General features: G+C 40.7%; 1 protein-coding gene across 1 annotated transcript in view; it reads left to right on the top strand.

The window, feature by feature from the left end:
- tcf12 (transcription factor 12) overlaps window positions 1-14677 on the top strand; it is a 196963-nt gene that overhangs the window by 140846 nt on the left and 41440 nt on the right. Inside the window, exon 14 of the mRNA XM_084065046.1 lies at window positions 10322-10496. Coding sequence (XP_083921172.1) covers window positions 10322-10496 — 175 coding nt within the window. The remainder of the gene's footprint in view (window positions 1-10321; window positions 10497-14677) is intronic.

Genomic DNA, 14677 nt, shown 5'->3' with positions numbered 1-14677 from the left:
ATTGGTTAAAACAAAAAGTATTTTGTTAAAAGGTTAAAGCACTATATTCTGATAGTAATCATTGCTATAGGCTAGAGTGTTTGTTCAGTAACAGGAGTCTCCCCGTCTCTCCAGCTCTTTAATAAACAGAAAACACGTTTTCCGGTAGGTGTCAAAATCTCAGCCAATCAGGAGAAAGTACCCATTTTTAAGCTTCATTTTTATAGTGTTCCAGTTCCAATTTTGCATGCTAATTTCTTAGTGTCATCACTTCCAATTTCACATGTTTAATCTGTATCCTGATTGAGTTCTCTATCCTGATTGGATAAAATTGGAAATGAAACTGAAACTGAAACGAAAATGCATTTTCTGTTTTATAAAGAGGTGGAGAGACAAGGAGACTCCTTTTACTGAACAAACACTATAGCAATGAGTACTATCAGAATATAGAGCTATTTAACACTTAGTTTAACCAAAGAAAATCACTTACCCTACCTTTAAGTATACGATCTCCCCCCCCCCCCCCCCCCCTAGGTTGATCCCTCTTTTAGGGTGTGAAGCCCATGTCCTACCTTATATGCAATAGTGGGCTAAAATGTATTTTGATTCCACAGTGCATTAGAATAATGGCTTACTTCTCTCTCTCTCTCTAAAAGAAGGTGACCTCAATGGCCACGTTGGGAATTAAGTGCTATAGTACTGAATGCTGATTAAAAGAAAAGAAAAACCCCAGAGGATATTATTTGCAGTTGTTTTTGGGTCTAAGCCTGGATAAATGTAGGCTTAAACTAAGAGTGTTCGAAGGAAGGGAATTGTACATCAAAAAATACTCTTAAATCCTATAGGATTACACACTATAGAGTTTGGATAATCAAGCCATTGGTATCTGTGACATGTTGTAATGTATCTCCCTAGAGTGTTAACCACTTGAACCCCATCATCCATATCATTCTGGGAGGGGGAACATTAGCCAAAAATAGCCAATCTACAAGCTCACCATGTGTCGCGACGCAACACATTATGATGAGCTTGTAGATCTGCTATTTTCATTACTTCTTAAGCTTTTTTATTTTATTTAATTATGGAAATTATAAAAAAAAAATGAATTGTATTGAAACTTTTGAAAATATATTATTTTAAATAATATATGTATTTTTTTCTTAAATGTAGGAAACAGATTTTTCTTTTGATATTTACTCGCGACCCATAAAAATGGGACTGCGTCCCAAAGATGGGTCCCGACCCACTGTTTGGGAAACAGTGACCCACAGGATAGTTTTTTTTTTTTTAAAGTCTCGATTCAGCAGTTCTCGGCGGGTTATTCTCGGCACATTGTTTTATCTGGAAGCACAAGTTGTTTTTCCTACCCTGGAAGTGGAACTAGCACACTAGTGTCAACGAGGAAGACGACCGCTTTCAATCTGCCACTATTAGTCTTCGTCTGAAATGCTTCTTGTGGTAAAAAACGAAATTGTTGATGAAGATCTGGACTGGAAAACAGTCCGCTTGCGGAAGAAGCACCATTTTAGTTCAAACATCAACAATTATGCTCTTTGAGCCTGATGTGGATGACTTAACCCATTAAGACCGGGAACGCATCTGTGTGTCATTTTAAGATTTCTTTGGCTATTCAAAAATAGCAGATATACAAGTTCATAGCATGGCACAGAGTGCCGTGCTATGAACTTGTAGAGCTGCTATTTTTGAAAAATAGTGAAAATGTGTGCAAATCTTTGAATATATATTTTTTAAAGCCAACATTTTTAACTCTGTTACAACTTCTGGGGGGTCCCTGGAACAAAATATTTTGAGATGGGGGTCCACGACCAAATAGATACAAAAAACAATTTAGGATTTAGAAGACATTTGCAGAATCCCCAGAACCAAAGATTTGTGTTTGTTCGCTTTAAAAAATATATGTTCAAAGATTTGCACACATTTTCACGTTTTTATTTTCAAAAATAGCTGCTCTACAAGCTTGTATATCTGCTATTTTTGAATAGCCAAATAAATCTAAAAATGACACACAGATGCGTTCCCGGTCTAAATGACTTAAGTTGAATAGAAAGACAAGATGGAGGATTCGCACTGAGGCAAAGGGAACAGCCCTTTTTGTATAACACCAAAGAGCTGTGTTTCAAATCATTAAATCATTAAATTGTACAAACCACACGTAATCTTTCTGTTTAGAAATAGCAAAGAGTAACTCATCTTTCCTTCTCAGTCCCTTTACAGTTCTCCAGGCAATGGCTGGAATGCAGTCTTGTCTCTGAAACTGCATTTTGTCTTTTTACATAACCAAACCATGCCTTTTGTGTTACATTCTGTCACGCCTGCCTGCTTTTGTCTTTAACCAGTTTCTAACCTTAATATTTTAGAATAAGCTCATTGCATACTGTAGCACACACAAAACACATACAGTACATAAATGTGTAACTTACATGTCAAAAAATGTAATATGGCAGACTGAGAGCCCTATAGACCAATTAATTGTTTACTAACATTGAGACTGGATGCGCAGGTGATTGTTTCACGCAATCAATTTCCAACCTGTTGTTTCGGGGTGCGCTAGTTTCAGCACACCCCAACCCCCTCTTGTGTGTTGGCTAGTGTGGCACGTCCTGGCGAGACCTGATAGAATGGGTTTCATTTAGCGCATACTGGTTGCACGCATACTGGTTCTTATCAGTGTGACGTCGTCTGTTAAGGGGTCTATAGAATTCATTGTACGGTGAACAGCAAAAAAAAAATGCTGATAAACAAGCTCACAACGTGTCACAACACAAGCTTGTAGATGTGCTGTTTTAGCTATTTTGGAGGTTAAACAATTAAGTCAAAGTCAAAAAGTGGCCTATAGAAAACATCCCTGTTCAAGCCTTTGGCTAATGATGAGAAGATTGAAGTAGATAAAAGTTGACTACGTTTGGGAAATAGATGAGCTTAATGGCGCACACCCCCTCAATATCGAAAAGCGTGCATTCATTGAGGTGGGGGGGGGGGGGGGGGGGTGCGGTGGGGTGGGGTTTGATAATCACAAATTAAGTCTTTTTGTATTTCCAGACTCAATTCTATTAGCATGACAAAGCAGCAGTGAAATGGACACGGTTGGGTTGTGTTCTGGGTTGTGTGGGGGGGAGGGGGGAGGGGGGAGGGGCGGGGCACACAGGGGAGTTTCTAACTGCTGTGGCTCCCCTCCACAGGGGCGCTCTTTGCGGGGCTTTTGTTCTCCGCCCCTTTTAAATTGCCCGTGCTTATTGGCCCCCCCCGCCGCCCGCGGGGAGCGTAGCCGATGAGGGGGCGGAGCTTCGTTTATTCCAGTAAAAAAAAAAAGAGCTGTGTGTTTGGTTTTGAATTCAGATGAAGTTTTCCGTAGAGGACGAGAATAGCCAAGTCATATTGTTCGGGGGGTGGTGGTGGTGGGGGGGGGGGGGGGGGTCAGAAGTCACGGTTTATAAACGACTCGCTTTCGGGAAAACAAAGGAATATTTGCAGGCTCTTCAGACTCACTTACTCACACTGAGAATCCCTTTGCATTCCAACTGAATTCGGGATCCAATGTTACAATGTTACATCATCGCTGTATTTATAATTCTTTTTTTTTCATAAATGAATGCCCTATTTTATACTTTGTCATATATAAGTCCGTCTGTGGGTTTTATAGATATTTAACCAATCAAAAGTGTTAAATATAGCTGCAAGCAGCAATTAGCGGTTTCGAGAATAATGGCAGACTGGCAGACTGTGACAAGAGTGGCAGACTGGCAGACTGGCAGACTTTGACAGAGTGGCAGACTGGCAGACTGGCAGACTGGCAGACTGGCAGACTTTGACAGAGTGGCAGACTGGCAGACTGTGACAGAGTGGCAGACTGGCAGACTGGCAGACTGTGACGGACTGTGGCAGACTGGCAGACAGACAGACTGTGGCAGACTGGCAGACTGGCAGACAGACAGACAGACAGACAGACAGTGACAGAGTGGCAGACTGTGACAGAGTGAGAGAGAGAGAGAGAGAGAGAGAAAGAGAGAGAGAGAGAGAGAGAGAGAGAGAGAGAGAGCAAAGTGCACATGTCTGAATTAACAGGGTCATGTTTTGCATAATGCAATTTAAATGTAAACTGTGACAAGTGGGGTTTGAGCCGTGGACCTTTGGCACATGAGACTAACACTGTATTGATCAAGCTATTCAATCCACAGCCTTGGTCAGTGAGAAGGGAGAATCCAACAAAACAAAACAAAACAAAAGAGGGAATGAAGTACATCATACATTGCAAACAAGTACTCTCAATAAGCGTTTCATTTAACAATTGCATGTTTATTCATTGATACAGTCATGTTGTGTGTAATGCAATTGAGTTGAGGTCTGCATGAGGTGAGATTTGAACCGGCGACGCTCTGGTATCAAGGCAGATGATTAAGCCATTGGGCCAACAGACCCGAACTGATGAAAAGGGAGTTCACACACATGACACACTTTCACGCAAATTGCTCAGAAATACTGGATTTAAATGTTTTTCAAACTGCTCAAAATTGCAGACAATCTAAGGGCGGAGTTTACTGGTTAACAATTGCACATGCATTCATTGATACAGTCATGTTGTGTGCAATGCAATTATAATGAATTCTACATGACGTGGGATTCGAACCAGGAACCCTGTGGTTTCAAGGCAGATGATTAAGCCATTGGGCCAACAGACCTGTACTAGTGAAAAGGGAGTTCACACACATGACACACTTTCACGCAAATTGCTCAGAAATCCTTGGTTTAAATGTTTTTCAAACTGCTCAATATATTTCGGAATGGAAACTAGTGGAAAATAGTCGATCTACAAGCTCACAACGCGTTGCTATCTAAAAAGGTGTGAGATTGTAGATCGGCTATTTTCACAAGAAAGTATGTCATACATAAAAAAAAACTACTCTCAAAAGCATTTCGTGTTATTGTCTAAACATTGCACTTGTCTGAATTAACAGGGTCATGTTTTGTACAATGCAATTTAAATGTGAACTGTAATAAGTGGGATTCGAACCAGGGACCTTCGGCACATGAGACTCACACTCTACTGGTGGAGCTATCCAATACACAGCCTTAGACAGTGAAAAGGGAGAATCCAACAAAACAAAACAAAAGCGCGAATGAAGTACGTCATACATTGAAAAGAACTACTTTCAAGTATGCATTTCTCGTCATCTTTAACAATTGCACATGTATTCATTGGTATAGTCATGTTGTGTGCAATGCAATTATAATTAAGTCTACCTGAGGTGGGATTCGAACCGGCTACCCTATGGTTTCAAGGCAGATGATTAAGCGATCAAGCTATTGAACCAACACACCTGAACCTGTGAAAAAGGGCCTCAAACATGTATTTGACACAGTTTCATGCAAATTGCTCAGAAATCCTGGATTTAAATGTTTTTCAAACTGCTCAAAATTGCAGACAATCTAAGGGCAGAGCTTACTGGTCAAAGTGATACATGTGTTCCTCATGAGTCAAGGCACATGTGTAAGCAGGTTTAACGGCTGTCGGCCAAACGAGGCATGACTTTTGCCTGTTTAAAGTTTGCATTTTCAAAAAATTGCTATAGCGCCCCCCTTTGACCAATTGGAGTAAGATTGGTTTCAGTGATACTTGGAAGGACCCTCTACAATATTGCAAAGTGTCAAACAAATGTGAGTCTGCATGTATGTGTTAGGGGCAGATGAATAATTTAAAAAAAGCTGCAATTTTCATTGGCTTATAAAAGCTTAACGTTTTCACTTATGGAAAATCCGCTAAGTTACGTTTGTCGGCATTGGTCCAAAGTTCATGTGTATACAGTTTCGTACAGATTGCTCATAAATCCCAGGAGAAGTGATTTTTTTACTGCTTTTTACTGCTTTTCATAGAATTCGAAATGGTGGGAGATCTAAAGGTCAGAGGTCAAAAGTCAAACAGCGAAAGTTGTTAGGCATGAGGAGACGCATGTGTGTATCGAAGTTTCATGGCTGTAGGTCGAACAGGGCATGAGCTGTACCTGTTCAAAGTTGGCATGTTCAATTGAGTGCTACAGCGCCACCCTTTGGCCAATGGTTGTGAGTTTCGGGTTTTCGCCGTTTGGCATAGCCCTCTACCATATTGCCGAATTTCATAAGAAGTGACCAGGCGGTTAGGCCAGAACTGGCAAAAACGGCGGAAGAATAATAATAATAGTGAAAGTGTAGAGATGTAATAGGGTTCGAAGCCTTACAGGCTCTCGAAACCTAAACTGCTCAATATATTTCGGAATGGAAACTAGTGGAAAATAGTCGATCTACAAGCTCACAACGCGTTGCTATCTAAAAAGGTGTGAGATTGTAGATCGGCTATTTTCACAAGAAAGTATGTCATACATAAAAAAAAACTACTCTCAAAAGCATTTCGTGTTATTGTCTAAACATTGCACTTGTCTGAATTAACAGGGTCATGTTTTGTACAATGCAATTTAAATGTGAACTGTAATAAGTGGGATTCGAACCAGGGACCTTCGGCACATGAGACTCACACTCTACTGGTGGAGCTATCCAATACACAGCCTTAGACAGTGAAAAGGGAGAATCCAACAAAACAAAACAAAAGCGCGAATGAAGTACGTCATACATTGAAAAGAACTACTTTCAAGTATGCATTTCTCGTCATCTTTAACAATTGCACATGTATTCATTGGTATAGTCATGTTGTGTGCAATGCAATTATAATTAAGTCTACCTGAGGTGGGATTCGAACCGGCTACCCTATGGTTTCAAGGCAGATGATTAAGCGATCAAGCTATTGAACCAACACACCTGAACCTGTGAAAAAGGGCCTCAAACATGTATTTGACACAGTTTCATGCAAATTGCTCAGAAATCCTGGATTTAAATGTTTTTCAAACTGCTCAAAATTGCAGACAATCTAAGGGCAGAGCTTACTGGTCAAAGTGATACATGTGTTCCTCATGAGTCAAGGCACATGTGTAAGCAGGTTTAACGGCTGTCGGCCAAACGAGGCATGACTTTTGCCTGTTTAAAGTTTGCATTTTCAAAAAATTGCTATAGCGCCCCCCTTTGACCAATTGGAGTAAGATTGGTTTCAGTGATACTTGGAAGGACCCTCTACAATATTGCAAAGTGTCAAACAAATGTGAGTCTGCATGTATGTGTTAGGGGCAGATGAATAATTTAAAAAAAGCTGCAATTTTCATTGGCTTATAAAAGCTTAACGTTTTCACTTATGGAAAATCCGCTAAGTTACGTTTGTCGGCATTGGTCCAAAGTTCATGTGTATACAGTTTCGTACAGATTGCTCATAAATCCCAGGAGAAGTGATTTTTTTACTGCTTTTTACTGCTTTTCATAGAATTCGAAATGGTGGGAGATCTAAAGGTCAGAGGTCAAAAGTCAAACAGCGAAAGTTGTTAGGCATGAGGAGACGCATGTGTGTATCGAAGTTTCATGGCTGTAGGTCGAACAGGGCATGAGCTGTACCTGTTCAAAGTTGGCATTTTTCAATTGAGTGCTACAGCGCCACCCTTTGGCCAATGTTTGTGAGTTTCGGGTTTTCGCCGTTTGGCATAGCCCTCTACCATATTGCCGAATTTCATAAAAAGTGACCAGGCGGTTAGGCCAGAACTGGCAAAACCGGCGGAAGAATAATAATGAAAGTGTAGAGATGTAATAGGGTTCGAAGCCTGATAGGCTCTCGAAACCTAACAAGAGCTTGTGACTAATAACTAGATTGGATCCACTGGATCACAGGTTCTTTTTTTTTTCCTTGAAAAGTAAGGTGTCCGTCCGACAGCGATGGCATACTAAGCAGAGAGAAACATTATGATGGGGATGTATGAAAGCATTTGCTCCCTTTAGAGCAGTGGTTCTCAAACCTTTTCATGTCAAGGACCCCCAAAATGATATGTATTTGTCCAGGGACCCCCCCAGAAGCAAAGATTTGAGTTACAAATGTTCGCTTTGAAAAATGTACATTCAAAGGATTGCAAAAATTGTCACGATTTTTCCAAAAATAGCAGATCTACAAGCTCATACATAGCGCGGCACTCAGTGCCACGCTATGAGCTTGTATATCTGCTGTTTTTGAATAGCCAAAGTACAAAAGGTTAAAGTGGTTGAAATGATGCTATATCGACGCATTTTGCTGGGGACCCCCTGGAACCCCCGCAAGGACCCCTGGGGGTCCCCGGACCCCACTTTGAGAACCAATGCTTTAGAGAGCATAGCCTCTGAAATTCAGCGGCCAAAGCCTCTGTGTCTAGCTCGACTCTCAGTTGATTGAAAAAGCTCAAAAGCCCAGAGATCAAGATTGAATAAGGAGATTATTGATAATGAGTGCATTCTATCGTCCCGTACCGAAGTCAAATGGTTTCCTGCGAGCTCAATTTGATATTAACTCGCAAGAGAAAGCTCTGTGGGTCTGCTGTTTTCTCTCTCTCTCTCTCCTAATTAGTAGGAATCCACCCCCCCCCCCCCCCCTAATACCCTGGGCTCTCTGAGACGTGTTCCATTATGGAACAAAATATCGTCTTATTAAAGGGGGGGGGGGGGGGGGGCGGCAGAGATGTGTTGCATGCTTTAATCCAGCATTTGTTTAAACAAATGAAATCCCGGTGGAAGTTTAGGAGGAGGTAATCCTCCCGTTTCCCACAGCTCTTATTGTGACTGTCGGGACATCCTAAAACTCGTTGACCTCGGCGTCGCCTCTCAGGTGTAGGGATGTGTAGGGACACAGGCAGAGGTTGACTCTAAATGGTTGCCCGACTGCTCCCTGTGTTTGAGTGGGTGAAGCAACCGTTATAATAACCGCTATAAACACGACACGACATACTGTATCTCTCTGTAAACACTTGAACGTGGCCAGAGCACTCTCTCTCCCTCCCTCCCTCCCTCCCTCTCTCTCTCTCTCTCTCTCTCTCTCTCCCTCTCCCACACACACACACACTCTGCAGGCAGCGACAATTTACAATATAACATTTTCAGTGGTGGAAAAAGTACTCACATTTCTTACTTAAGTAAAAGTATCAATATTGCACTGTAGAAATACTCTGTTACAAGTAAAAGTCTGGAATTTAGAATTAACTTGCGTCAAAGTACAAAAGTATTGGTATCAAAATGTACTTAAAGTACCAAAAGTAAAAGTATACAAATGTTTGAAAATAGCCTATGTACAAAATAGGGCTAAAGTGGTTAATGTATGTTTTAAAACATAATCATTTATATCTACAAAGTAACTAGTAACTAAAGTTTTCAAATAATTGTAGTGCAGTAAAAGTACAATATTTGCCACTGAGATGTAGTGGAGTAGAAGTAAAAGTACTGAAAATTGGAAATACTCCAGTAAAGTAAAAGTACCTCAAAATTGCACTTAAGTAACAGTACTTGAGTAAATGTAATTAGCTACTTTCCACCACTGAACATTTTAGGCATTTAGCAGACACTCTTCAGAATCCAGAACGACTGACAGTAAGCGAAAAACACGAGGTAATACATCAAATGCATAGAAATAGTCATCTAGGATCATAGGTAAACCAAGTCTCATCAGTCATCATCAGTCTAAACGGTATAACATCAAAAAACATGGAAAAACACGGAAAAAAAGTAAGAGGTTGCTGTCCGACAGCAACAATATAGTAATATAGTGAATATTGTGTACTACTTTAACCCATTAAGACCTGGAACTGTGTCATTTTTTGATTTGAGCTAAAAAGCATTATTTTACACTTTGGGCTATTCAAAAATAGCAGATATACAAGCTATTTTTGAAAAATCGTGAAAATGTGTGCAAATCTTCTGAATATATATATTTAAAGCGAACATTTTTAACTCAAATCTTTGCTTCTGGGGGGTCCCTGGAACAAAATATTTTGATGGGGGTCCGCGGCCAAATACATATCATTTTGGGGGTCATTGACATGAAAAAGATTGAGCACCACTGATATAGAAACATGCGTTTTTCAGAAAACTGTTGAGATTTAGGAGACATGTAGAATCGGCTTCAGGTCTTAATGGGTTAAGACCTGAAAACAGCCTCGCGTGTACAGTACCGTATATGGTGGTGTGTGTGTGTGTGTGTGTGTGTGTGTGTGTGTGTGTGTGTGTGTGTGTGTGTGTGTGTGTGTGTGTGTGTGTGTGTGTGCTAGTCTAGACTAGGCCAGACAATGGTACCATGCTATTATTTAAAGAAAAGCACCGAGAAATGACAACTTGGGATTCTACTAAAGGATTGCTTATGCTGCCTTAAATGATGAATCTCTCCTCTTCTTTCCTCCCTCTCTCTCTCTCTCTCTTCCTCTCCTCTCCGTCTCCCTCCCTCCCTCCCTCTCTCTGCAAACAGATCTATTCTCCTGACCACACGAGCAGCAGCTTCCCGTCCAACCCGTCGACCCCCGGTGGCTCTCCCTCGCCACTGACGGCCACAGCGGGCGGCGCCGCCGCCGCCTCCTCAGCAGCAGGTACGGTGATGATGGCTGCCCCCGCCGGCAGCACCCCTTCTTCTGGGAGAAGGGCAGGTTAGAGAGCATCAGTCTGCACACCTCCTCCCCCCCCCCCCCCCCATTCCATCCGCAAACGCATCGGTGTCATTACTCCACTACATTTACTTGAAAACTTTAGTTACTAGTTACTTTTTAGATATAAATTATAATATAATGAAACATACATTAACCACTTTAAACCTATTTTGAACCTATAGGCTATTTTCAAACGTTTGAAACGTTTCAAACGTTATGTCTCATAACGTTATGTTTCATAACGTGATGTCACTTGCCCTGATTTTGCATTGATGATGGCCAGACAGAATTGCTCAGTAGCTCCCCCCTGCCCAATAGGACGTTTTGGTATTGCAGATGAAAAAGCTTGGAATGACAGACAGTCAGATATCTGGATGTTTTTTAGGCTTACAACCTGTTTAAAACGTGTTAGGGGGCAATATTTATATATAATATTTTTTTTTTAATTCATGGTGTAAGTAAAAGTACCAATACTGCAATATAAAAATACTCTGTTACAAGTAAACGTCTAGAATAAAACATTTACTTGAGTAAAAGTACAAAAGTATTGGCATTAAAATGTACTTAAAGTAACAAAAGTAAAATTACTAAATATTTGAAAATAGCAGATCTACAAGCTCACAACGCGTCGCCATGCGACGCGTTGTGAGCTTGTAGATCTGCTATCTTCAAATAGCCTAGGTTCAAAATAGGTTTAAAGTGGTTAATGTATGTTTCATTATATCATAATTTATATCTAAAAAGTAACTAGTAACCAAAGTTTTCAAGTAAATGTAGTGGAGTAAAAGTACAATATTTGCCTCTGAGATGTAGTGGAGTAGAAGTATTGGAAATTGGAAATACTCAAGTAAAGTACAAATACCTCAAAATTGTACTTAAGTACAGTACTTAAGTAAATGTACTTAGTTACTTTCCACCACTGACTCTGGCTATAAAAAAGATAGCAGATAGCGCGGTATCTATATCTATCTATACTGTTAGCTCTGTGCCGTGCTATGAGCTTGTAGATCTGCTATTTTTTGAAAGATCGTGAACATTTTTTGCAAATCTTTGAATATATACTATATTTTTAAGCGAACGTGTAAAATATTGAGTTCCAGGGACCTCCAGAAGCAGAGATTTGAGTTACAAATGTTCGCTTTAAAAAAATATATATATTCAAAGATTTGCTAAAAGTTGCAGATCTACAAGCTCATATAGTTTTGAATAACCAATCAGAAAATGACACAGATGCGTTCCCGGTCTTAATGGGTTAAACACACTGGCACGTACTGTACTGTACACCCTGATCACATCCCCTTCGTAGCCCAGACACATCATGTGGGATTCGGTGGTCCGCTGCGTCTCGATACATCTTAAAAGGAGTAGTTCACCTAAAAAAAGACTTATTTTCTATCAATTAAATTACATGCCCCACGAAGCCTTGAATTCATGGTGATTTTCTTTTGTTTTTGTCACATTCTTGAGCCAATAGTTTGATGACAGGGTGGCTGCTGCTCAGTATTGACAAAAAAACAACACAAAAACCCCCACCAAAAAAATCCACATGAATTCAAGGCAGAAAATAAGTCATTTTTTGGATGAACTACTCCTTTAAAATAAGCAGAAAGATAGGAATTATTAGTCTACGACAAAGACTGTGTATTTGCTGTGTATTTTCAAGTTCAGGAATTTGTGGTAAAATGTGAGTTTTGGGCCTGTGTGTGATTCATTTTTATATCGTCTCTGTCGGGTAGAAACATCATTATGTCCAACGATTCAAACCTTCAAACGTTTCAAACTTGTAGATCTGCTACTTTCGATGCTTTCGTGTGACGCTGTAGTATGATCAAGTAGGGCGTTAATTTACGAAAAGATATAAGAGGTTTCTGCCCGGCGACAGCAATGATATGCAGGTTAGTCAAATCCCTCAACCTACACGCACGGTACCCGCATGTATGTAGTACGTTAAATACGGTTCCTACAAATAGCATCGTTTGATGACATGAGACGGTACAGAAGTGGTTTTTTTTGGGGGCTTCTAAGCTGGCAAGGCCAGTTTTGAGTGCGGTGCATTCTAGACTGAACTTATGTCCCCGGTATGACGCATGGATAGGCTCTATGCACAGCAGCCATTTTGGAGAAAAATTGGGCCTCTTCTTACTTCCTTCACAGCTGTTACCAATGATACTAATGAAGGCTCTGTTCCATTCTGGTCAAACAGAGTCAGGGTGCTGATATTGTGCATGTTGGCTCTCTAGAAATACTACTAGTGTGTCTCAAAGTGTGGTCCAGGGACCCTCATGGTTCCTTGAGAGGGTGTAACTCTGAGAGTGTACAAATGGAACCAAATGGACCCGGGAGGGTCCATTTGGTTCCATTTGTACACTCTCAGAGTTATGGGGGTCCTTGAAGTTAAAAAGTTTGAGAACCACTGCGCTACACTAAATGGAACAGAGCCTTCATTAGTGTCATTGGTAACACCTGTGAAGGAAGCGAGGAAGGGGCCCAATTTCTGTCCAATATGGCTGCTGTGCATAGAGCCTATTACTTTCCTCTCTGTATGAACCGTTGATCTGAAACGTTGCTTCAGAAGCTCTTGGACGTCTTCCACGCCGAAACCTTAGCGCCTTGTTATTCCACGGGCGGTCAAAAGGCCTCGTTATAAGCTGTAACAACTCTTGCCTCGCAGCAACTGCTTAGTGCATTCTGGGACCGAGGAGGTATATACTGCGATAAGACCCTCAGATCTAGTCGTTTGGGAGGGGATTGGCTTTCATGATGACGTCGTGGTATTTCTACCGATACGCTGTTGAAATCCTGAGTGTTAATTTAACTGTGAGACAGTGGTGGAAAAGGTACTGACGTTATTTACTTCAGTAAAAGTATCAATACCACAATGTAGAAGTATTGGCATCAAAATATATACTTAAAAGTACCAAAAGTAAAAGTACTAAAATGTTTGAAAATAGCCGATCTACAAGCTCACAACGCGTCGCGATGCGACGCGTTGTGAGCTCGTAGATCGGCTATTTTCAAATAGCCTAGGTATAAAATAGGGCTGAAGTGGTTGATATGTGTTTTATAATGTAATAATTTATATCTGCAAAGTAACTAGTTACTCAAATGTTCAAATAATTGTAGTGGAGTAAAAGTACAATATTTGCCTCTGAGATGTAGTGGAGTAGAAGTAAAACTATTGAAAATGGTATATACTCCAGTAAAGTAAAAAATCCTCAAAAGTGTACTCAAGTACAGCTACTTGAGTAAATGAATGTACTTAGTTACTTTACACCACTGCTGTGAGAGTGCACAAATCTGAGTTACAAAATGGACACGTCCACTTTTCATGTGCAGCACTTGGAGTTGCGTCTTGACGTTACGTACTGTACTTGTGCTTTAGAAAATCCAGTTAGATCGACCGATTTAAGCGAAACACTGAGGATGTTACCGTACACAGAACGACGCTCTTCACCGCCTCCGTTTAACCCATTAAGACCTGGAACTGTGTCATTTTTAGATTTGAGCTAAAAAAAACATTATTTTACACTTTGGGCTATTCAAAAATAGCAGATCTACAAGCTCGTAGCGCGGCACCGAGTGCCGCGCTACGAGCTTGTAGATCTGCTATTTTTGAAAAATCGTGAAAATGTGTGCAAATCTTTGAATGTATATATTTTTTAAAGCGAACATTTTTAACTCAAATCTTTGCTTCTGGAATAAAATATTTTGATGGGGGTCGGCGGCCAAATACATGTCATTTTGGGGGTCCTTGAGATGAGAAAGAGTGAGCACCACTGATATAGAAACATACGTTTTTCAGAATACTGTTGGGATTTAGGAGACATGTAGAATCGGCTTCAGGTCTCAATGGGTTAAAGAAAAACGACCGGAGTGGCTTCGAGTGACTCGGGTTGGTGACAAAAAAAAAAAAGTGTCTCGGTGTTTAGCATGACGGAAAGCGAGAGGATGGTGGGGGGGGGGGGGGGACGTTGTTTGAACATCATAACATGCTATGTGAAACTTGAAGACAGATAGACAGCAGTGGGTATGAACACCCTAGCGATATATGAATGAGGAAAATAATGTGTGGCTTCATGCCAAACGGGCTGACAGAAGCCAGGGGAGAATGAAGGAGAGAGAGAGAGAGAGAGAGAGAGAGAGAGAGAGAGAGAGAGAGAGAGAGAGAGAGAGAGAGAGAG

Source organism: Gymnoscopelus microlampas (genome assembly GCF_963454915.1).
Source record: "Gymnoscopelus microlampas genome assembly, chromosome: 1".
Classification (NCBI taxonomy): Eukaryota; Metazoa; Chordata; class Actinopteri; order Myctophiformes; family Myctophidae; genus Gymnoscopelus; species Gymnoscopelus microlampas.
The sequence above is the reverse complement of the archived record's forward strand: the minus strand, read 5'-3'. Positions and strand labels throughout refer to the sequence as shown.